We start from the raw sequence: 24,069 nt of genomic DNA on the forward strand, positions 1-24,069 counted from the left end.
GCAGAAAAGTAACATTGCTTTTGATAAAGGTAAAGTGCCCATTTTATGAGCACTACATGACAACAGTTTGACAAATAACAACTGCTGCAACATGTATCATCTAAACATTATCTGCCAGAAAATCCATGCAATTTTCAGTTCTCCTAAGGGAGTACTAAAGAGTTTGAATCCTTACCCTGTTCCATTTGTTGCAGTTACAGATAATGCTTGAACCCTAGCAACAGGAATCCTCATCTTCTGCTGTACTGCTGTTCTGGAGCCATCGTGCTCAGTTGCTAAGCTGGAACTTGCTTCCTGCATAGAATGCTCGGGCAGACTCAGCTTTCGACTTACTTTCCCTGCCACTTTATCAGACAGAGGCCTTACTTGCCGACGAAGGGCCGTGACCTGAAACAGAGTGCAAAGGCATGATTAACTCTTTCCAGAACTGTATTTTAAGTTACAGCAGTACAATATCATTCTGTTTTCAAAGATTAATTGCTGTTTTACCACAATACCTCTTCAGTTTTGCGACGTAAGATCACTTCTTGATTCCTTTTCTGAGCTTCCAGAAGTTTGAGTTGATGCTGTGAAAAAATACAAGCAGCACATGATATTTTTCCATTATCTGCCACAAAGATTGTATTGTATTAAAAACAGACATTTACACACTAATGCAAATCTGCAAAATTGCTGTGACATGAAGCGGTCAAGTCACAATTGCTTCTTGCTCTTTCTAGGGAGAATGAAAGTTAGTGCTTCACTGTATCAGTTCTCTAACAGAAGAATACTTACATGCAAGCAAGGTGGTAGAAAGAATTTTGTGAAGACTCACTAATAAAATAACATTGATATACACATTCAATAAGCACAACAGAAAATAGAAGGTTTATCACCTAAAGCTAGAAACTGAGTTATCATAGAAGTCAGAGCAAATTTTGTGCATTTTGGCTGGTGAAAATATGCAGGTATATGCCTGCCTCGGTGTGTGTACACAGGGCGTGTGCCTGCAAACAGACGCACATCATAATGACAGATGCTTATTTGAAACTAAAGTTCTTTATCTGTCAAATCACCTCTCGTTTGCGTTGCTCCTTCTTAAGCTGTGCAATCTCTCTATTTCTTCTAGATTCAGTCATTCTTGCTTTTTCCTGCTCTTCTTTCATTTGCTTCATCAAGCGAACCTGTAAAGAGGTTGTCACTTAGAAAAGCTGTTCACACTGAAGTGCTGCTTCCTGCCCCCACTCATACAGAGTTTCTTCTTCAAATCGTCATTTTCCGGTATATTACATGCTTTTAGCAATTTACCTCCTCCATCTAATGTGCCTTTTTCACTCAGTGCTGAATAACAGCTAATAAGCTGTGCAAGCTTCTGCATTTTTGATACCGTAATTTCTGTTCATTAAACCTAAAAGCTACCCCTCTCCTCCAAGAATAGCACAGTCCTCATAACTTTTCTATTTTCAGACTTTCAAGCAGCTAACAGTTATCTGGGAGATGGGTACACAGGAGATTTCAACCCAATTTTCAGTAAACACTCATTGTACATTTCAATTTACCAATATATACCTTTGTTTTCTTCATCTCTGTCACCTCCTGCTGCAGTTTCTTGAGTTGCTTTTCATATTGAGACTGATTTTTAAGCAATCGTGCATGTTCCTTTTGTGCTGTTTGAAGCCTCTGCAGTTCTTTATTCATGGCTTGGAGTTTCTTTTCATATTCTGACTTGATTTTTTTTGCCTTTTCTTCTGAATAGGTCTCTACAGAACCTAGAACAAAATGGAATTCTTAATCTGCTTTTGTTCAGGATATCTTCACTTTGCCAGCCACAGCAGATGACTGCTTCCTCTGCTTTAGCATTATCTGCAATACCTTAAAAAAAAAAAACTAATTTGTCTCTAGTTCCTTTCTCTTGCATTGAACTTTCCACCTTGTATGCATTCTGGGATAAGAGATCAAGTATTAACACTTTCCTCTGATTTCTTTGCATTAGACAACAAATCTGAGCACCTGAAGACACAAATACACATCCTTGTTCACACGTGTGTACAAGAGTATAACTACAGTCCTAAACGCCAAGTATTCCTTTTCTGACACTGATCAAAAGGGAAAGTTGAAGGAGTAAGGGAAAAGCAAAAGTTTATAAAGTACATAACTATAAAGCACATATAGTATATTTTTAAAAAAGAAAACCAAAATACTTTCCTCAGTACTCTACCAAAGTTCAGGGTTTTTGTGTCTTAGGACTCCTGAGTCACAGATGGTTTTTCATCTCAATACTATTATATATTCAAAAGGTTTGGGCAGTAGAACATCTCTGAAAGATCACTCTTACTTGTTTTTATTTTTATGCATATAAAAAGAAAGTGGGGAGTAGAAAGCAGGAAAACACCTTTCATTCAGGAACTATCTCAAGGATGACATTAAAATGAGAGCTCCTAGAAAACTAAAAATACTTATTCAACCAAATCAAATACCTGTCAGTAGCAGTATATTTCCAAAAATTTTTTCTCTAATTCTGGTAGAAACTAGAACAAGTAAAGAATGATACACTAGCATTATGGATACAAACCTATTTCTATTTTCTGCAATTTCTCATCACATTTGAAAAAGAAAATAAAGGAAGTAGCAAACAGTTCAACTTGAACAGCTTACACAAGATCAATGATTTTGTACTTCTTACCAAGGTTTTGAAGAACCTGATCTCTTTCAAGCTGAGTGTCTCGAATTTTATGTTGTAGCATCATTAGTTTCTCTTCATACTGTTTTTTCAGTGTCTGCAATCTTCGCTGGCTGTTTTCTAGCTCATCTATCAGTTTCTGCTTAATGGCTATTTCACAGGTGATATTTGCCAAGTCAGCTTGATAATTTTCTGAAATAAAAAGACTTCTGTTAAGGTAACAGCAAGAATCACATGAATATAGATACTCCTTGCAATCTCAGTCATTTGCTGCCATGTGAATTGTGCTTAGAAGAATTCTACGCAAACTACAATGCAGCAAGCAAAACTCTTATTTGCAATTCTTGTTAAAGTCTCTTTCTTATACACTCTCAATCCTAGAACTGAGAAACAGACAGGGAAAGATATCTCACATTGGATCACAGTAATTATGTTGTAATTACTCACATTTAAATCAGAATACCAGCAACCTGTCCTTCCCCATACAAAAAGTTGCAAGATTTCAGCCATACATGAGGGCTGGTGAATAACTGTCATTCATAAACCCAGCAGGTTATAAAAGGAAAAACTGACTTCTGGCAGACTCCAAAGGGAGACTTTCCCTTCTCTAGATCTTAGAAACATACAGCCGGGATTCTAAGAAGACAGGAACCATCTCAGTCGTAGAAGTGGAATGGTGAAGGGAATAAGAAAAGCAGGAGGAAAAAGCAAGGAAAAAGGACTAACCAATATAACAAATTCATAAAAGTTGAATTAATTTCTTTAGCCAATTAGGTCCCTTGTTGTCTTAAGATTATGTGCTCTAGAATAAAGATATCAGTTAAGGATCATTCTTTTTCAGGTTCCCGATAATGGTTTGTGTGACAAGAAGAAACCAACATTGGTTTGCCCATTTGCCCTGATTCACATGAGAGAATTGCTGATGATTCTGTTTCTGACTCTTGCTACACAAAAATGAGGAAGGCTGATGGACTTTTAGCCTTTTAAATAAAATTCTACCATTTCCAAATTAGCTGGTAGGAGCTATCCCCTTGGTGATTAGTCCAGAGTCATAAAAATAATCCAGTACTTAAACCTTACACTTTGGATATTTTAACCAAGGAAGAAATATGTTATCGAACACCTGATGGTCTCTGGTCAGTTTTAAAGCCAGTAACAGGGACACTTCATCAGCTATCTATTACATGTTTTATCACATAACCAAAAAAATTACTCACTGGACATAAAATTCACAGAGAATTATGGGCAGTTGGTTGACAATAGGCTATCTTGCCTACTAAAACCTGAGGTATGACAGATATTATTTGTAAAATTCTACAGAATATTGCACTGACATCACCTTTTTCATCAGAGTCAGTATCTGATTCATCTGAACTTTCAACAACTTCCATGTCATCTTCATCCTCATCATCTTCCTCTTCTTCATCCTCGTGATCACTTACTTCCTGAATTTCCTCCTAAAAAACATACAAAGATGTTGAAGCACATCCAAGCTTTTCCATCTCCCAATCCCTTGTGACTATCACTGTGAAGCCGCAGTATTCACCTGACCCATTCTGAATTTCCTTTCTATAATCTTGTAAATCTTTAAACAGACAATAAACAAATAAACCAAACACTTCTAAATACTTACTGCCTCCAATTCATTATTCTCTCTCTCCGAAGTGCCTTTTTCATCTCTCTTCTCCTGCTCATTATCTGTGTTATCCTCTTTAACACTAGTAGAAGAGGCAGACACAAAATATTCACAGACTGAAATGACATGTGCTTCCCATCCCCCAACCAATGTTTTAATTCCAAATAAAGATGAAAACAAAAGTGTAGTTAGAAAAAGATACAGGTGTTGGGCATGGGTAGAATACAACTTCCAAACTTCTGCAGATAATAAAAGAATGCCTAATTACTCTTAATCTTGGCTTGCAAAGTAATGGCAATGATTTACACATTGTTCAGCATACTGCACAACTGGGGCAATTGTAATACCCATCTCCACATACTACAGCAGCACTCATTTTGCATGGAAGTTGCAGTGTACCCAGAGTAGCTTTTACAAAACAAAGAAAGAACATTGTGTGCAAGTACAACATACATTAAGGGTATTACTACACTCTCAAGCTATAACAGAGCCTACTGTGCTTAGAATAGTCTGAAAATGTATATATAAACCTTAAATAATATCCTAATTTATCGTACTAAAACTAACTACTCTTTTGATCAAAGTTATCTGCTTGGACATCAAGGGAATGCTCAAAATAGGCATTGATGCAACAAAAAGGGTTTACAGCAGGGGTTGTTTTTGTTTCATTTTAAAGGTTTGGTGTATTAGCCATTACGGCAAGTTTTAACATTTTTAAGTGCACATATAAGACATCACATGCAAATACAAAACAAAAAAACCAATGTCACTTTGCAAATTATCACAGACCAGGTGTCAGTCATTCTAGAGATACTTGTGCACAACCCAAATCTCCAGTGGATGGGAAATCATGACAGAATAAGGCTAGACGCATAGGGGGTAATAATGAAAAAATGTGGTTAGGATTCCATAATGTGGAATCCACCTCAACTAACTTCAGTTGCATAAAATTTTGGCAAGTCACATGCTGTCACTGATCAGGCACTGTAACTAGAAATGCATTTCTTCCTCCACTGACACCAAAAGGAGTTCAGACTCAAGATCTAACTCTTGGACAAATCCAATACTCAGTGCAGTGAGAAGAAATATTCAGTAGATTTGAGATACTACAATTTGTCAAGTGACACTTTTAAAACCACCCTTAAAACAGCTCAAATTTCAAAAGTGCCAGTTGAGTAACACAGTTCTTTTGTGTACATTGGATTTTTTTGTTATAATACTTTTTAACCTGTTCGGTGCTAACTGGTTCCTTCAGCCCCACTTATTACAGTGATGAGCTGCACAAGGCAGAAAATTTTTGCTTGGACCCCAGAAAGCTGGGGATGCTGGAATTAAAAAGCCTAACCAGATCTGTACACAAAAAAAATGCCAAACAGGGAACACTGAGCCAGACAATCTCATTTCCATAGATTCTCATCTCCCTCAGCAAAGAACATGTTATGTTTTATGTTGGTTTTTAAGACTAAGTAATGATGGATCTTAGCTGCAATCCTCATGCAGATTGAGGTAAATTCACAGTTTCCCTTCCACCTGCAGATAGCACAGAGCTCATCACTGCAGAGAATGTGTTCTGCCTAAGAAAGGGAAGAGACAAAAGGAAGGAGAGCCAGAAGCTCTCCCAGGCAGAACTGTACAGCTTAATGTGTGTGATACTAATCTGTGGATTCACATTGTCTGCATGAATTTTGGATCAAAGAAGACAGCAGAAAAATAAAAACTCCCTTACTTTCACTTTTAATCACAGTATATTTCTCTTTTTAGAGTCCTCAATTTTACTGCTTTCTATGATTTACTACTTTATCTACTGGTTTGGCTGAAACTGAATGAAAGGAATGATCGAGGCTTCAGTCACGTGCTTTCAGAAACAAAAGAAGCAGACAACTGAGCTATGAAGGTCCAAGACATTCTTGATCTCACATGCCAAAATTATTATTATTGTCATATACTGCCTGCTAGACATTTCATACTGTATGCACTACTGCACCTTCCTCTTGCCTTTTATTCCATACAGGCCGTGCAAGAAAAGAAATTTACTTAATTCTACAGGAATTCCCAAAGGCACCACCTCCCCACAAAAGCTTGCTAAACGCTGCAATCCCAGAGTCAACCTCGATTCCACAACAGAGGTTTCTTCCAGTTAGAACACTTGTTGAAAGTCAAAACACAAGAAAGAATTTTGAAAACCCAAATTAACTACTCCTGAAGTACCTATGAATCTACCCGACTCCTTTTTATGTATGACAACCAGTTAATTGAAATGACAGGTAATTAAAAACCTGGGAAATATTCCAACCTTCTTTCTTCTTGACTGCTTTCCTCAAGTTTCTGTAGCCTTCAAAAGCACGAGGTACAGTATTGGAAGGCCAAGCCAATGAAGGACAAACCAGACAGTGAAAAGCAAAAGTGATAAGAAGGTAAAAAAATGATATATATGAGCTTGTGGAGTTTAAAATGAAATTTTAAAAGATACCATCAAGAGACAACAAGTAGAAAAAAGGCAATATATCTTGCACAGTTGGAAAGTAAACAGAAAACAAAGAAGAAGCATTTGTAGATTAACTAATCCACTACTGTCAACAACTGTAAATTCAAGTTACACAAAGGAAGAAGTTTTAAACAATATATTTCACTTTGAGAATTATTTCTAATAATGAATTTTAAAGATCTCCTAATTCTAGAAAAAGCTTTCTCCTCTTTTGCCACTTAAAACTGGCAGTTAAAATACTGAAAATTGCAAATACTGCCATTGACCTGAAGTTATAAATCCTCAGGAATATATAAGGAAAAAAAAAAATACACACTGATTTTATATATGCTGATAAGATATTGTAATATAAAGTAGAAATAAGAAAAATTTTGTATTAATATTCTAAATAATATATTCTGAATATAACTCATAAAAAAACCTTCAAACTACATTAATGTTCTTTTGTTTGGGGTTTTGTTGTTTGTTTTTAAATACAAAGTAGAAGACTGCAGTTTGTTTTTCTGGGATTCAAAAAATACATGCCAATCATTGCTTGTTATTTTTTAATAAATTAACAAAAAACATGCACCAGAAGCAATGAGATGGACAAAATGTTAGTATTTCTCCCTGTACTTATTCCTCTTGAACGAATGTGGATGCATCAGTAAAGAAATGTCTGAATGACTTATGTAAGCATAGAGGTGGCTTAAAATTCATCAACTACTGAAATTCCTCATGTTCCCATTACGAGAAAGTTTTGAGCAAGAGCTTTTGCTTCCTTTCCACCTTATAATGCCTCTCATCTTCCTTCAGTATCAGCTTGGAGCTAACACTCTGAACCCCATGTAATTTTATCACTCATTTAGTTTAATAAAGGTTGGGGAAGTCAAAAGACAACAGTCAAAGATGGTTACCAAGTATGTAAGGCTGACTAACAACTGAAAGGAATGTGGAAGGTTTGCTCTGGGTCTTCTGGTGAGTAGGGCACAGTGTGGGACACTCCAGTCAAGCATGTCAATTTTTCAGTAGCCAAAACATTACTGCCATGTAAACTGTTTCTGTTAAACTTTATGACAGATGCTTATTAAAGGCTACAGATATAGAGCAGTACAAGCCTGGTGCTCATTCAGAAACTGACTCTTAGATCTTCAGGTTACCTCACAACAATTTAGATAAGTTGCATGTATTTAAAATTATGCACCTTTTACTGTACTGATCCATAACCAGGAAACAAAAGATCAAGAAAGGCAGCAGATGGGGCAGAACTAGTAGCTAGGCTTACCAATCCCATTTTAATAGAAAAATGCTAGTTAGACAACTGCCAAAGAACAGCAACCCTAAAAAGAAATAGTACAGTAAAAGCAACTAAATGCCTGTAGAAGACAGAAGTAGAGCAAAGAATCTCTACCAAACTGCAGGGTAAATTGTGTCTGTGCAATACATTAACAAACTCAATGCCAATTCCTGAAATTCCAATAGAATAAAAATTCACAGTTATAAAACCTGAACATAGACACTGTATTTCACTAATTAGATAGAGGCACTCAGCAAGTAACAAGTGTGACAACATATAATGCCTCAAATTCTAATATTTCTTAGCATCTAAGGAATTTTTCTCTCAACATATGCACCTCAGAAATTTATAATTATTTATTACAAAGCAGCCTGCAGATAGGCCAGCACTTTGAAGATAATGATCCTATTCTACAGAACACAAGACCCACTTTAAGACAGAGGCTGGACCATCAAGAGATCTCTTCCAACTTAAATTTTTCTGTGGTTCTCTAATTCTATTCTGCTAGGATAGAAAACTGATAGCAAAAATAGTTTATGGTAAGTAGTCAATACTTCTGGATCAGACTACTTGGCTATCCCATCACAAGATGATTGTCCTGGTATGAGCAAGTATGACAAGATGCAGAAATTTCTTTCAGAAAAAAAACAAAAGAACAACAAAATGAACAAGCATTTGTTTTACTTACTACTGTACATATAGTATAACTTTCAAAAAAATTTTTTTTTTAAATCATAATCTCCTACAATAAGAGATATTACTCAATGTATCTCATAACCTTTATACAGACACAGTCCTGTCTTCTGTCTAATATTCAGACCCCAACCTAAAACCTGAGGCTCTGTCTAAGCATGTAGTTAAATGCATGCTTGATTTTAAAATGTGTTAAAACATACAAAATCAAAACTCTTTGTTCCTGCATTTATAGTTAGAGGTCATATTGAAGTGCTTGGCCTAAGAGAGGCCAGAACATTCTGGTGATTTTATTTAATACTTCCATCTTGCCCTCAAGTTCCTACAAACATGAGACAAAATCCATCAAAATCCCCCTAAAAGTATAAGAGCTTCCTGAAAAATAATATGCAAATGAAGAATCGAATTGTTATTAAAATGAGTGTTCTCTACAAGTATCAGACATCTGTGTGGTGAATGGATTTATAGATATAGAACCTACTTTATACTTGGACTGTATTTCCAGCTTATACTGTTTTAGTTTTACTCTGAACTTGTAGAAGTCTGAAGGACCATTATAAGAAAGAGTAATAGATTAGAAGCATGGGGAAAATTCAGATAAAAGGGTGAAATTTTTAATGAAATAAAAGTCTCTGAGTACACAAACAAAGCCTTGTTGTATTAACTGCTGTCTGAACAGGCATTTATGTCATTGTCTATGAGGATTTTAGTAGATGAGAAGTTGGACAGCAAAACAGAGCAAAGCATGATGTTGCAGAGAATTAGGAAACATCAAATTAAAAACATTCATAGAAGTAGAAGATAAAGCAAAAGAAGCCATTCCAAGAATCACCAAAGAATTCCCAGCTATTCAGAATATCTTTTCTTCAGAAAGCGGTTTCAATTTTGACAGAGTTGGAAAAAAGTTTATAATTTTTTTTAAACCTTCTGTTGAATTTCAAATGCATTTAAAAAAATTGTAAAATATCAAAATTTATGGAGAGCACCTGTGCTTTTACCATTGTGCATAATTATATATAAAAATTCATTATAACAGAGACATTCATTCTACAAATACTGCACACTTCACTGGAAGAAAAGATGCAAAAGAAAAACATCTATAACTTCAATGTGTAAAAGGGTTTGAAGGAACAGTGGTTTAGAGTCCAAACCCAGACAATAACAATAAATTAATATTTAAGTCTCAATCGTTAAAAAATACACCTCTTTACTAATAAAGAGAAAAGAAATAGCATTATAATTTGTACACCACCTCTTTTTCTTTTTCCTTTCTTTTTTTTTCAGCTTTTCTAGATCTTTCTTGGCTATATCTAGAATTTCCATTGTCTCTTTCTCTGAAGAAAGCATAGAAGCAGAAAATGCTGATGGTCCACCAAAATATGCGGCTCTTGATGAAGCTCTTGACAAGTTGCGTCGAAGATTTTCATTCACTGCTTCACTTTCTAATAATTTTGCTCTTAATAAAAAAAAAAAAAAAATTACAATGAATTACAAGTATTTCCTATACCTGAAATGTACACTCTTTAGCATCTGTACCTTCAACACATTTCCTTCGGAATACATGAAAATACAAATGTCTGTATGAACATACACACATATATGTACACATAAATATCTGCATATGCTATATGTATATACATGTTACATGAATGCCACACAAAAGCTCTAGCACTAAGTGGGGATAGGCCAGATAATTTTTTTGCATGATACGTGTCCAAGAAATAGATAAATAAAAATATCTAAAATATCTAGAGGGGTTTTTTAATTTAAAATGAAAGCAGGGGCCTTTTTTAACATTAAATTACACATAATTTCTCAGTACTATCATTTATACACAAGGTTATAAAGTTATTAAATAATTGTTCCAAGTTTTGCTGTCCTTTGTGCAACAATATCAAGTCATCATCATTATTTAGGCCACATAGTCTCATTTCTACTGTCTGTTTCATCTTTAACATTTTACATTTTTGTAGCCAAGAACAACACCAGATGGTCTTAGAAGCTGAAGGACCACTTTACTAAAGTAATCCCCACAGAGGAAAACAGGTGAAGCATTTACTTGTTAGCACTTCTAGTGTTTTGGGTTTATTTTTAATAAAAATTGTTCAAATATTTAGGCAAATACCTGAGATCTTCAATTTCCTTGATATAATTATGAATCATGTTGCTAATTTCTTCATTTCCTTCTCCTTTGAAGGACAGAGAGAAAGAGGTAATGAGGGGAAGAGAAAGATTAAGGAAGGATGGTAACAATATAAATATCTGAATACAGTCACTAGGCATAAGGTACCAGCAAAGACAGTCACATGGATTACACATTAAGATCTTATCTGATTTGTATAATATCTTTCCTGCTTAAACTGAATTAAGTCTTTGGTTCCTCTGTCATATGACCATCATGTGATTACCCATTAACCTTTTCTATTTCATTTGTTTGCCACATTAGCACATTTTAACAATGCGTAAATCAAAAGTAACCTGACAAACCATGCACAAAAAGAACAATTGGTTGATTATTCTATGAGGTGACAAGCAAGCCAACATTCACCCATCTTTGTTTAGGTCCCCATCCAAAGCAAAATATGTAAGTTCATATGGGGCTAAGCATATAAATAATTCCTATCCAAAGGTATTATGTCATATCTCATGTTGCTCGTAGTTCTAAATGAATGGTCAAATCAGGGTACCAAACTAATAACAGAAGTCTCCAGAAACAGAAGAAATAATCAGATGAGGGCCTATTCCTGCCAAAGCAGGACCTACATTACTGATACAAAGGCATCATTTCATTCCAAGGGATCCATGAAGGAAGAGCATATACTGGATTAAAGTTCATGAACTTATGAAGCAGTTCACACACATCACACCCACAGCATACCTGTTCTGGCTAGCACTTGGTTGGCCTGATCACTCATAAGCTGCGTTATTCTGGCTCTAAGTGCATCGATAGTCTCTTGCATTGCTTTAATTCTAACACGCAGGTTGTTGTTTTCTGTTTGCAGCATCGCATTTTCATGAAACATGTCATTGATGCTTTCAACGCCTTCTTCATCTATAATCCTTTTACCCTTTAAGAAAGTAAAAGTATTTTATTACCAGTAAAGGGTTGACCTACATGTGACAAAATTTTAACTTAGTAAAGGCAATCCACAGATTATTTGAAATTCTAAACAGACGCTCAGAGCAAAAGATAATCTTCTCTCATAAAGTTTAGAACATTGATAAATGGATAGTTTTCAAAACATTGGTGGTTGGACAACACCTTAGCATTTGGGTCCTGTGTAACTCCATCTTAGTCTGAAATACAAGTTCTTGAAGAGGTTAAGAAATTAGAAGACAACTCTATCAAATCAGGATACTATTCAAGAATAACAAAGGAGTACAACACTCTTTGGTAACATTTATTGCAGAAACCATTATTTGTTTAAACTTTCAGGAAGAAATAAAACATTGTGTAGTATGAGTATTTTCCTTATATAAAACTTTATTTTTAAGACACATTGTTTTAGCTATCTAGTAAGTTTTCAAAAGCAATACACAGGAACTGTACACATTCACTTAACACATCAGTTGTGGTCAGTTTTGCTTTGGAGGTGATTGTTTCTCATTGTTGAACATGGCAAGGTCAATTTTTGCCTCTCAAAATGCAAACAGCATGCAGCATCTGTTAATACCATTGGCATTTGCTGATGTATCTTTTCTTTGGGGACATAATCTAAGTTTTCTAAAAATATCTGGTAATCACTGGAATTAGAAGTGTTGTTTACGTCAAGGTTGGTATTCAAACGTGTATGAAGTGGAAGTAGTCAACAGAAAAACAAGCTTTGAAATTATAAGCATTTTAAAGCAGAAGAAATCCTAAGAGGGCAAACTTACTGTTTTGTACTCCATGAGTTCCATCTGTAGCCGTGCAATCTCACTGCGCAAAGCATTTATTTGCTGACTAGCCCTATCCTGATTAACCATCACCTTGTTCTTGATGTTCCGTGCCCGATTGGCATACTTCAATGTGTTCAAAGTTTCCATGAAGTCTCGATCTGAAGGGCTTACACACGCTATCATGAGGGTTTGACTGGAAGTTAAAAGACACAAGTCAGTATTACACAAAGAGAAAAGAGAGAAGCCAACAGGTCTTGAGGTAGAAGGTGAAACAAGAATAGCAACTTTGTAACATTTGTGAAAATATTTCTTGATCTAAGGCACAGCAGACTGTGGAACCACAAAGGTCAGCACTATTACATCTTGCATCACCCTAGCATAGTGTAGGAGATACTAGGTCATCAAGTGTTCCACACATTTAACATCAGTCAGAAGGAGGCACGAAGAATATATACAAGTATCATTGAAAATATTCTGGGGTAGCATTTGCTATCTGTACATTTGTGCTGGTTTGGGCTGGGGTGGAGTATTTTCTTCATAGTTGCTAGTGCAGGCTATGTTTTGGATTTGTGCTGAAAACACCCAATATGTGTCCTTAATGCAGATATGTTTTAGTTACTGCTGAGCGGTTTCCAGAAATATTTTTCAAATTACATTCACTTTGCCTAATCCTACATAAACTGAGATTTAGGAACTTAAGATCAACCTAAATTCCTATACAGTGATTTGGACCATGCCACCATCAGGACTGCCTATTGTAATTCCTGAGGTGCCTACCTACTTCATCTGCAGGTTGCCCAAATGCTCCTCTTGGGTGTCCATATATGCCTAATGTACCTATTGTCTACCTCAGGTGGGACGAAAGCAGAAAAAAAGCAGAACAATTTTTCATTCCAACCAAGTGGTTTCATCATTTAATAGGTCCCTTCTCACACTCCCTGGAGCATACTCACTTCACATTAGATGAGAACAGCCTAGAGGGATCAGAACCAGAATTCTAGCTGCAGATCACTCTGAAGGTGCATACATGGCCTAAACTCTCAACAGACAGGGCTAAACATCTGCATTTGATGGACTGAGTATGCCCCTCCAGGCTTTAAAGGAGCTTGCTTCTCCATTCTATATCACAGCTTAGGTTAAGCATTGGGAAAAGTGCACTGTCTCCAGGGCAAACAAGCAATATCTACATCAGGCAGACGAGATTCTGATCTTCACTTTCTAAAATTTTAGACTGTGATAAACAAATGAATCCCTGCAACCCTCTGTGAGGCAAACAGTTCCCCTCACCACACCTACTGGGAAACTAAACTAGAAAGAGTAAGTAGCCTGAGACTAAAAAAAAATTCAGTTTCAGCAATTCTTCCTCAGCCCTTGCTGGTATCTTTTGTCAGTTCTCCAAATTGAGTTTAGTCCTCAAGACAAGAGTATGCAGGATTAAGAACAATTTTTTAATTCTGACATGAGGAATACTTCTGTTTTCAGTTGAGAATGAGCTCACATTTCTACACCTCAGAGGACTGGTTCTGCTATGTCTCCATCTTGAAAACTGAACAACTTGAACTCCACTTTCCTATCTGAATTGTGTAATGGATCAGGATTTCTTAAAGCTGTTCTACTCCCTTTATTTTATCACTTCTTTAAACTGCTCCCTCAGCTCCTGAAGTTATGAAAGTTCTTATTTTTCATATTATGCACTATAAAATTCCTTTTAAAACACCAGTGCTCTATATTCTTTATTGAATAATTCAAGAAACATCAATATTTAAATGCTGCTTCAGAACTGTTACAGCATTATACTTAAAATGAGGATTATGGTGAGAATAGTACAGTGACACAATGCTTTTATCATTGTTAACTCAGGACTTACTACAGTCTAACCCAAATCACTACTAGTGCATTTTTGATACATATTTTTAAAGAGAGAAACAGTAATCTGGACTGTAATACCTAGTGTGGAATTTGGAAGGCTGCAGAACAGGCTAAAAGAAATCTAAATATGATTCCCCAGAAGAAAAACTGCATATTTGTTAAAATTTAGCTTCTCACACATTTTGGTTGCCAAAGCAGGGATAAGAAACCACGCAAAATGTGTTTATGTGTGTGTATGTGTGTATATATATATATATATATATATATAAACCCTCTTCCTCAACAGCAAAGTATTGATTTGAGAAGTCTCACATACATAAAAAATAAGGGGAGGGGAGCATCCACACATTTAACATCAGCCACAAAGAAACAGAAAGAAAATATACAACTATTATAAAAAATGTTCTGGGGTAGCATTTGCTATCTGTACATTTGTGCTGGTTTGGGTTGGGATAGACCTGATTTTCTTCATAGTAGCTGGTATGTGCTGTTTTGGACTTGTGCTGAAATCACCTACTGTGCGTCCAATGCAGATATGTTTCAGTTACTGCTGAGCAGTGCTTGCACACTTTTCACCAGCAAGGAGGTTGGGGATGCACAAGGAGTTGGAAGGGACACAGCCAGGACAGCTGACCCCAACTGACCCAAGGGATATTCCAGACCATACGGCATCATTCTCAGCTTATAAAGGTGGAGGAAGAAGGAGGAAGAGGGGGACATTCAGAGTGATGATGTTTGTCTTCCCAAGTCACCACCACACAGGTTGAAGCCCTAATTTCCTGGGGATGGCTGAATACCTGCCTGCCCATGGGAAGTGGTGAGTGATTCTCTTGTTTTGCTTTGCTTGCATACATGACCTTTGCTTTATCTAGTAAACTATCTCAAACCCTCAACTTTTACCCTCCTAATTTTCTCCTCCATCCCACCAGGGGTAGTGAGCAAGCAGCTGTGTGGGGGTTGGCTGGTGGCCGGGGTTAAACCCGACACCACGGTACACTAAACTCCGCAATTTCTCCTGAAGAACAGGAGGGGGAGCAGCGGAGCTGTAAAATAAGAAAATATTTTGGAGTCAAATAATGCTTCCACAAAGTGAGATTTTAGAAGTGGTTTGAAAAATGCTCACTAGTTGGTGTATTTGACATAAAATTTAGTGAAGCAGAAGAGCTATGCTCTTGCTTTCTGCTGATTTTTTTCATAATTCTTGAGTTTCTTTTGCCCTTATATACTTCTGAAAATTCTAGCCTTTATTTTACTTATTTTGTGTGGCTCTGCTTTTCCTCACACTGCAGTGCTTCAAGGTGTTATTAAAGTTCTCTCTCTGAAGACCAGAGCAACGGTTTAAGAATTTCCTTCCACTTCTCCGTATTCCTTTGTGAAATGCCCAGAAAACTGCCTACCCTCCTAAATATAAGAGGCATATTGAATCACATAGAGAAATAAGAATACTTACCCTACCAAAATATACTCAGCTATGGTCGCTCTTGTATTTGGACATGTTAACATTACAGATACAAAATTTGTATTATTATTTATAAATTTGTCCATGCTTTCTTAGATAAACCCTTCATAGGCCATAACTTCTCTTCATTATATATATGGAGAATATATAAAGACAGGTTCATACCAACAACCCTGGTGATACGCTAGTTTGTTTTTATTAGGCTACAAACCAACATCAAATAACTGGACAGATACACCATGGTTTGAAATATATAACCTTTAAAGAGATGGTAGTGCCAGTGGGAAGCTGACTCCAAGTTCCTGTGCATGGCAGTCAGAGTAAACAATACACTTACAAAAAAACAAAACAAAACAAAACCAAAGACCAAAATCACCCACAACTCTAAATCAGAAACTCATCACAGCTTTAAAATATGCTGTAAACAAAATTTACTATTTATACTATCTACAATCTAAAGATGTCTTCATGGGAAGAACATGTCTGGAAATGGTAAGTTCTAAGCGCCTCAAAGCCTCATATCTAGTAAAATTATAACAGCACTGAAAAGAACAAAGCAAAAATCCTCTTTGAAAATCTTTTCCCCTGCATTGACAACATTTTTGTCACGACAGCAATTTATCTTCAGAACCTTCCTCCAGTGGTTATTTTTGTTGTTATTTAATGTTTATTTTACTTTCTGAAGATTATAAACTCATTCATGCCCATTCACAATAAAATACATAAAGTGTTCCAGTTTTCATACCTGTTTCCCCCAAGAGAGTCTTGAAGCAGCCTTGTAAGCTTTGAATCTCTGTATGGTACATGAGTTGCCTTCTTACTTTTATCTCCCAATGCACTTATTACATTGCCAAGTGCCAGCTATAAGACACCAAATCATGTAATGCAGAAGTCAGAATCAGTTCCTGAGTAGTTTTATTTCAAAAACAGTATAAACCAGGGTCAGCATATTGTGAGAAAATGAATATACTCATGGAAGTTAAGATAAAAATGTTTCTGAAGATTTTTACATTTTACAGTAGACATGTAGAAACTTCTGTGTTATCAACAGTGCATCAGATGACTTGCAGGCTGGTACCTGCAAATGTTAAGTGTTTAGCACAATTTTATGCACTGTCTATTGATATCTCAGTCACAAACTGAAGTTAGAAATACTTCATATCTAACAAACATTTACTTTTTATGACGATAAAAGTTGATCTCTATTTCTAGCAGGGGCTACAAATTTTATCCATCTGCTTTATGCTACATTTAGAATAAAATATGGGGCATTTGTATGAAAAAACCCAGAATATACTACCTCTACAGATATTAAATAAAAAGTCCTTGACCATCCTGTTTCATTGCTAAGAGGGTCTAATTTATGTTTATAAACAAGCTAGCATTTGGCTGTGGAATTATTTTTAATGTGCAACTGCACACACTTCACTCATTTGCCAAACTGAAAGACATGGCTCCAGGTGGTGCCCTGTCCTGCCAGTTCTTGGACTGGGAATGGTCTGGCTGTGCTCAGCAGCTGGAGAACTGCAGGCACACCCCATGCTGTGGTTGCTTGCTTTTAAGGGTTTAAAGCACTCTCAGTCTGTTTTCACAAAACTGAGGGCTGGACTTCACTGTAAATGAAAGTTTTGCGGCCATAAAATATTATCACACTGATTTTCACCTTCATGCATTTTGTATCCTATTTGTTAAGGATACGTCTATGTCATCTAAATCACCAAATTCCTGTTGGTTTTGTGCTTATGTTAATGATGAAATTGAACTGAATTCTCTTTCTCTTCCATATAATATAAGTAGAATAACTACAGAAAATAACAACTGTCATGATGGCAAGAGAATCACTATGCAAGTTCTAATTACAGAATACCTCACTGGTACTAGCCCAGAACAAAAGACATGTTTTCACATATAAAATAGATATGTATTTTGTGTCTTAAAAAGAGAATTGCACAGAGCCTCCACGCAGCCAAACAGCTCAAAAGAAAGGAATGAAACTATAATCTCTGATATTACTGATATCTATAATCACTGATAATCAACCAGCTCTACTTTTCAGTGCAGTTCAGTAAATGTTAAGTAAAACATTTATTACAGTTAATAAAAAACTATAGAGAGCCAGTACATAGACAAGAAAAAAATAGTGATGCTATAAATTATAAATTTTATTCCTACTTCAAAGTGTTTTGCCTAGGGTTGTTTTACACTATGTTGTATATTTGTATAGTCTTACTAGTCCACAGTTGATGGAAATGCCTTCTTTTGCCCTTTCTCCTGTAGCTCCTGTTCGCTTTAACCTTTCAGATCCCGCCAGATCGACAAAATGAAACTTGGCAGTAAGAGTTTCATATTCATTCATCTCAGAAGATTCAGATATTATCCTGTTATCAGTGGCATTATCCTGAAGTAAAGGAGAACCCATAAGGCTTGGTAAGATCTTTCGTATTGACATTTGCAAAGTTCAATCAACAATTAATTACAAGACTACCTCTTTGTCATGACCATCATTCATTCTAACAACAGTATGTTTCAAAATACTATCTCCATTTTAATATATATACTAACATTCTTGAAGACCCAGCTCTAGATGCATGTGAATACAAATTACTTCAAGAAACAGTGGTAGTTCATACTTGATGTAGAAATGGGGGGATACATACATTGAAGTATACAAGTCTGCAGCAAAGTGGGCAACAAATTTTGTTCCCCTCAGAAATGCAAGTCTTGCATCAATTGTCAAATGAAACTGATTTAAAAAAACCAAAACCTTAATTACATTATTACCCAAAAAAATTACCAGAGCCACTTAGTTCATAAACCTGCCAAATAACTGAAAGATATTTTGATTTTATACCACTCTAAACCCCATCATCAGCTTTCCTGTGGCGTGATTCTTCAACTTACTTTAGGAATTATTGTTTGAAGCCATTTTTAATGGCATTTTTCCTAGCAGTCAGTATTCCACTAGCACTTCTGATTTGACCAGAAAATAAGGACAGCAGGAGGAACACAGGAGGAAGAAAAGGTTCCTTTCTCTCTTCCACCTTCCTCCCCCAGGTAAGCTGTAACGACTGGCACTCCAGGAGAGGCTCCAGGGAGTCTCCCCAGGAACACACTGCACTAGGGGCAGGTACCATAGCCTGAGCCTCTTTCCACTTCATGTCCCAAAGCACAGCAACAAAATTATCCTTTTTCATTAGATAATCCCAAACTTTTTTCCTGCCAATTAGTGTAGCTGTACCATATACTGTGGAGTTTTATTTTACTCTAAGTCTAGTTAGATTTGTTGTCAGGAAAGCGACAATAAGAAAAATCTTTAAATCACTCAATTCTTGGCCTTTCTGGTAAGATATCCGATGCAGGGCAACTTCTACTAACTTGTCATGGTGTCACGTAATAAGCATGTAATGAGTGTGCGGATCTATAACATACTCTCACAGCCCAAATAACAAGCTTTATTAGGAATTTCTATCAAAGTAAGGCAGATTTTTCTGGGTTTTGTTTAAAAAAAAAAAAAATCAAACCAAAACCACAAACCCTCAGGTATTCATTCTGTGGCAATGGCCTTGCTCAGCTAGCCCATGGCTCCCTTCACTACTGCAAGGGATAATGCAGGCCTCTGCAGACCAAACCATTCTCATGGTAGTGGAATATTTCATGCTTCTAAAGTGGCCTCCTTTAGCTGCAGTTACAGAAGAGAACAGGAATTGTGCTACTTCCACAAGACCAGAAATCATTATTTCTGTTATTCTGACGTTTACCCTGACTCTCACTCCCAGCCCTCAAAGTAATGATTAATGCACCCTGTCACTCTCATTTATTTAGCAAGTGAAATGTACATCTAGAAACTTCTAAGAAGCATGGATTATGTGAACAGAGCTCAAGGAGCAGCGTGACTGTGCACTGCAGCCCTGGCTGCCTGCCAGCACTGGGCACCAGCCACTACGCACAGAAGGGACACAGCCAGCGCTGTCATCCGAGAACGAGAAACTGCGTTGCCCTGGTAACAAAGGTCTCCCAAAACTCTTGTCTACAGAAACTTGAGCTACATCTACCCTGACCACCCAATAATAGCTTGTATTAATTTAGATTCTAGGAGTGTTCAGAGGTCAACATCAGGTCTATCATCTACTCTCCTAAACTCCACAGGGAAAGAAGAGGGTGCTGTCTTCACAGATTAAGGATATAGAAACGCATAGCTCCGGGGAGTCAAATTATCTTGTGCATATCTTCCAAGTAAAGGAGAAACAAAACAGTTTGACATAAGGCAGAAGGTGGCTACCTATTCCTCTAACACAAGCCTCTGTAAGAAAAAAGGCAGAGTGAGGCAACAGTCCTGCAAATGGCTCAGCTGATGTGGAAGGCTGCGAGTGCATCAGCACAAGGGACTGCTGTGCCAACAGCCTCCGAGAAATGAGGCTCCAAGATGACTTATCTCACTCTCCATAGACAGTTTTCAGCAAAAACCTCCAAGCAGACAGTGTCACCACACAGTGACTGAGGTGCCCTGTCTGGGCTCTGAGTGTGATGCCAGTTCCTCCCAAGTGAAGACAGCTGACCATACCACCAGATCCACAGTTTCAGCATGGAAAGCAGGAAGAAGTGTTTTTAGCACGTGTATAAAGCAGGTCTACATACCACAAAGGACCAGAAAGGGACCCTCATTTTGCCTGCAAATGATTATTTGTAGTATTAAAAAAAAGGCAACCCCACCAAGAAGAACTGAAAATCCAGTTCACTGTTCCACATGCCTATGGGTAAAATGCAAGTTAGACATTATTTAATATTTAAAAATTTTGTTACCTTAAGAATAATGAAGTCCCCCTGAAAGTACCATAGTTTTCAGTAATGTGGATTTATTCAGAACTTTCCTCTTTACAAGATACACAGAGAGCAACTAACAACTTCTACAGAACAGCACCATGTTCATTCATAATTTAAATTTCAAGCTAAGCACATAGACTTAACAGAATACGTGCACCCCAAATATATATCTATTTAAAATAAATACACTAAGGCTTGGAATTTAATGCTTTTCCACTTGTGCCTTATTGGATATCAACAAAAAACTTAGTCTGAAATATCCAAGCAGTTCAGCTAGCTGACTGCACGTTTAAACTGCTAAGACACTTAAAAGTGCTTTCCCAATTAAAGACAAATTACATTTTAACTTTCTCGCTTGTGTATGTCGCAACAAAAGACTGTAGAAAATGCTAGAGGAAAATAGGCAGGTTCATGTAAGAGGCTGCAGTTTATGGTTGCCTCTGGCTAGAGGATGGTTACATATGCACAGATTAAATCAAATTATTATAATGCTTAGCAAATTCATCGAGCATTATGATGACTGTAGCATCCTTATTAAGCGCAATTCAAATAGCAGTGGCTGCCAAAATTTTCCCCATTTTGAAAAATGGCTACTAAAGATAAGTTTAATAACAGAAAAAAAATACATACAGCATTAAATGCAGGACAGACTCTGGTTTGACATAAGTGTATAGTAAAGATAGCATGTGACCGTGAGCTCTGAACATTCATCTGAGTGCTGGCAGTGGTTCGAGACAAAGCTCCCAGCTTCAAGCACTGCATCATCTAGAAAACAGACAAGAAGTACATTGCATTGCTTGCTGGTTAAAGAAAACGTGTTCCTATAACACTTATTGTTTCAGATACACAATTAAACTTTTTCTCTTTGCTATTAATTCAGTTCCTTCAAGCCAAAAAAGCACAAAGATTCTTAAATAAGCAAACTAAAAGTATTTTCTGGGATTCCTGAAAGAAAATCCTTATATCTTTGTACGTCTCTTTTTACTGTCCCCGGTATTAACACAGCTATCTTCATTGACCTGTAGCAACAGATGTATGGGTTTTGTACCTTTTATATAAAAAACATGGAGCACAGTAACATTTGTATTAAGATTTGCAATGCATATGAACAGTAGTTTATTTCATATCAGTAAGGAAAAGTAACAGATTTACTACATGGTCAAAATTTTCTCTCCCAGCAGAACTATATTATTAACAAAAGCCTATTCCTAGCTTTAAATGAATGTAGCATGCACTTAATATCAGACACTTATCAGATTTAAGACTACAGAAATTAAGAAAATAAAAAATTTAGCTAAGTTTCACACTTAAATTGTCCAAGAGGCAGATACTAGCAAGCATAACCTCTATTTTTAAATGCCCATCAAAACATAAAGACAACATTTTTAGAATGTATTTGGTATGCTACAGAGTAATTTATTTTCAATTATCACCTCTGATTCTCCATTCACAGTTCGGGTTGTAACACCCACTGTATAAATTCCTCCTGCTGAATCTTCATGTATTTTAATATTTGATTTTTTATTCTTTGCATCAATATCACGGGTGGTATCAAACAGATCAAGAATTTCTTCATTGTAAAGCTGAGGAGAAGGAAAAAAAAAAAATCACTTTAGGAAGGAATTCTTCCAAACACTAACAAATCTGTGCATGGCACATACCAAAAGACATAAAAATCCAAATGTCTCAGCTCCCAAAAAAAGGATGCTGTGAAACATCCAAACTTACAAGAACAACACATAACAAGAGCAGCTGCAAATTAAGTGGTCCACACAACCTTCTATTATGCCACCCAAAAAAGCAGTAAATTCCTCCATGTTGCCAAATCTGAGAGGTAATTCTTTGGTGGGACCAGGGAAGGGAAGGCATTCGATGCCAGTGGAACTAGACTGGCAGCGGTTTCTGTGGTAGATTTGACCTTGGGCTTTTCTTTTGTTGATTCAGTTGACTGCACCCTCCTCCAAACATTTCCAATTCACTGCACTTGCTCTCCCTGCCATCACACCTTTCCTCATATCCTCTCTCACATCTTAATAATTCTACGTCTCTCTTAGATAAACTCTTCCTGCTCTCAAAGGAATTTGATGTATAATTGTTTTTGTGCAACCTGCTTCTTAAAAAACAACCAAGCAGCAGTCCAAAAACACTATGGCATAGCTTCTTGAGCAGGGCTTCTGTACTACAGAAGAATGTTCTGAGTTTTACAAAAGGTGTTTAGATCCAATTGAAGATATCGGGGGAAAAACAAAGCACTATCCCACTGGGAATCTCATGGCTCAGGTCTCTGCTGATGTACACTGAAACATTTCCAGTCTTTAATTTAGTTATACCAACTCACTTCAGCAGAGCTCAGGTCAGACTAATTCAATTCCAGATGAAAATCATTAGGTAAAAGTTAGAGAACCATCACAATAGATCTGTATTCACCCAGGGTACTTTCTCATACATTGAAAGTCACTTTCTCCTCTCACAAGCAAGAAGTCTTACCTGAGAAGAAAAGGCTCAGCGTTTGTGAATGTGATGCTTTTAATCCTTTACATATTGAAAAAGGAATTGTATTTAATTATTAAGCATGGAATTCAAAGCAGGAACCTTCTTACCAATGTTTTATCTTGATAAGTGCAAACAAACTTATGCCACAGTTTAGAGATCCTGATAATGCACCTGCAATTGCATGGGACTGCATATGCCTATCTTTTGAAAAAGCAGGAAAGCAAGGAATTAAGGGAGGCAGACTGTAGCAAACTAAAGAAAGGCAAGAAAGTAGCAAACAAAAGCCACTGTTCCCTAGAGTTATCCAGCTGTAAGACTTCAAAGTTATTCAAAAATACAATCTTGCTTCAACTTGTTCAATCAGTAAATTATAGTTTATGCAATTCAGCTCTAATGGTAGATAGGATGGGAGGAAAAGGACACTTTCTGATACAAGAGTAGTGTGCAATAGCTAACTAATCAGAAAAAGCTCTTTCTGGGAAAGCTCTAATTTAACCTCAGTAGAATAAAAAAATAAATCTACCAACAAAAATGACATTTTGTTAAGGGAGAAAACTATTATATACATCATTTAACCTTTCTCTAAATTAGATAAGACAGGTTTCAGTATACACATTTCATCTGAAATACGTGGTAATGACCACAATTCTTCATACCATTCCCCCTGTAGCATTTAATTACTGCTCTGTATTTTGGGAGTCAGCCACATTTGTAATGTTATGTCAAAACTCATAATAAATTCAGAAACCACACTGGTTACTATTCCTTATGCTACTCATGTTGCAGCTGCCTAAGCAGA

The 24,069-nt window shown here is 36.5% G+C and overlaps 1 protein-coding gene across 10 annotated transcripts in view; it reads right to left on the reverse strand.

Annotated features, from left to right (window-relative positions):
• The window catches only part of KIF21A (kinesin family member 21A), an 88,311-nt gene that overhangs the window by 29,275 nt on the left and 34,967 nt on the right, over positions 1 to 24,069 (reverse strand). For 6 of the 10 annotated variants that reach the window (XM_027640000.1, XM_027640001.1, XM_027640008.1 and 3 more), the window contains exons 4-19: positions 22,211 to 22,360; positions 21,408 to 21,542; positions 18,187 to 18,354; positions 16,702 to 16,817; positions 12,626 to 12,821; positions 11,628 to 11,817; positions 10,875 to 10,938; positions 10,002 to 10,205; positions 6,589 to 6,627; positions 4,293 to 4,377; positions 3,999 to 4,116; positions 2,663 to 2,851; positions 1,549 to 1,748; positions 1,056 to 1,163; positions 498 to 566; positions 176 to 387 (exon numbers count right to left, since the gene is read on the reverse strand). In XM_027640000.1, coding sequence (XP_027495801.1) covers positions 176 to 387; positions 498 to 566; positions 1,056 to 1,163; positions 1,549 to 1,748; positions 2,663 to 2,851; positions 3,999 to 4,116; positions 4,293 to 4,377; positions 6,589 to 6,627; positions 10,002 to 10,205; positions 10,875 to 10,938; positions 11,628 to 11,817; positions 12,626 to 12,821; positions 16,702 to 16,817; positions 18,187 to 18,354; positions 21,408 to 21,542; positions 22,211 to 22,360 — 2,243 coding nt within the window. The remainder of the gene's footprint in view (positions 1 to 175; positions 388 to 497; positions 567 to 1,055; positions 1,164 to 1,548; positions 1,749 to 2,662; positions 2,852 to 3,998; positions 4,117 to 4,292; positions 4,378 to 6,588; positions 6,628 to 10,001; positions 10,206 to 10,874; positions 10,939 to 11,627; positions 11,818 to 12,625; positions 12,822 to 16,701; positions 16,818 to 18,186; positions 18,355 to 21,407; positions 21,543 to 22,210; positions 22,361 to 24,069) is intronic. The other 4 variants (XM_027640006.1, XM_027640004.1, XM_027640009.1 and 1 more) reach the window with 1 other exon arrangement.

The sequence above is a fragment of the Corapipo altera genome, unplaced genomic scaffold, assembly GCF_003945725.1.
Source record: "Corapipo altera isolate COAL_440 unplaced genomic scaffold, ASM394572v1 1b, whole genome shotgun sequence".
Taxonomy (NCBI): Eukaryota; Metazoa; Chordata; class Aves; order Passeriformes; family Pipridae; genus Corapipo; species Corapipo altera.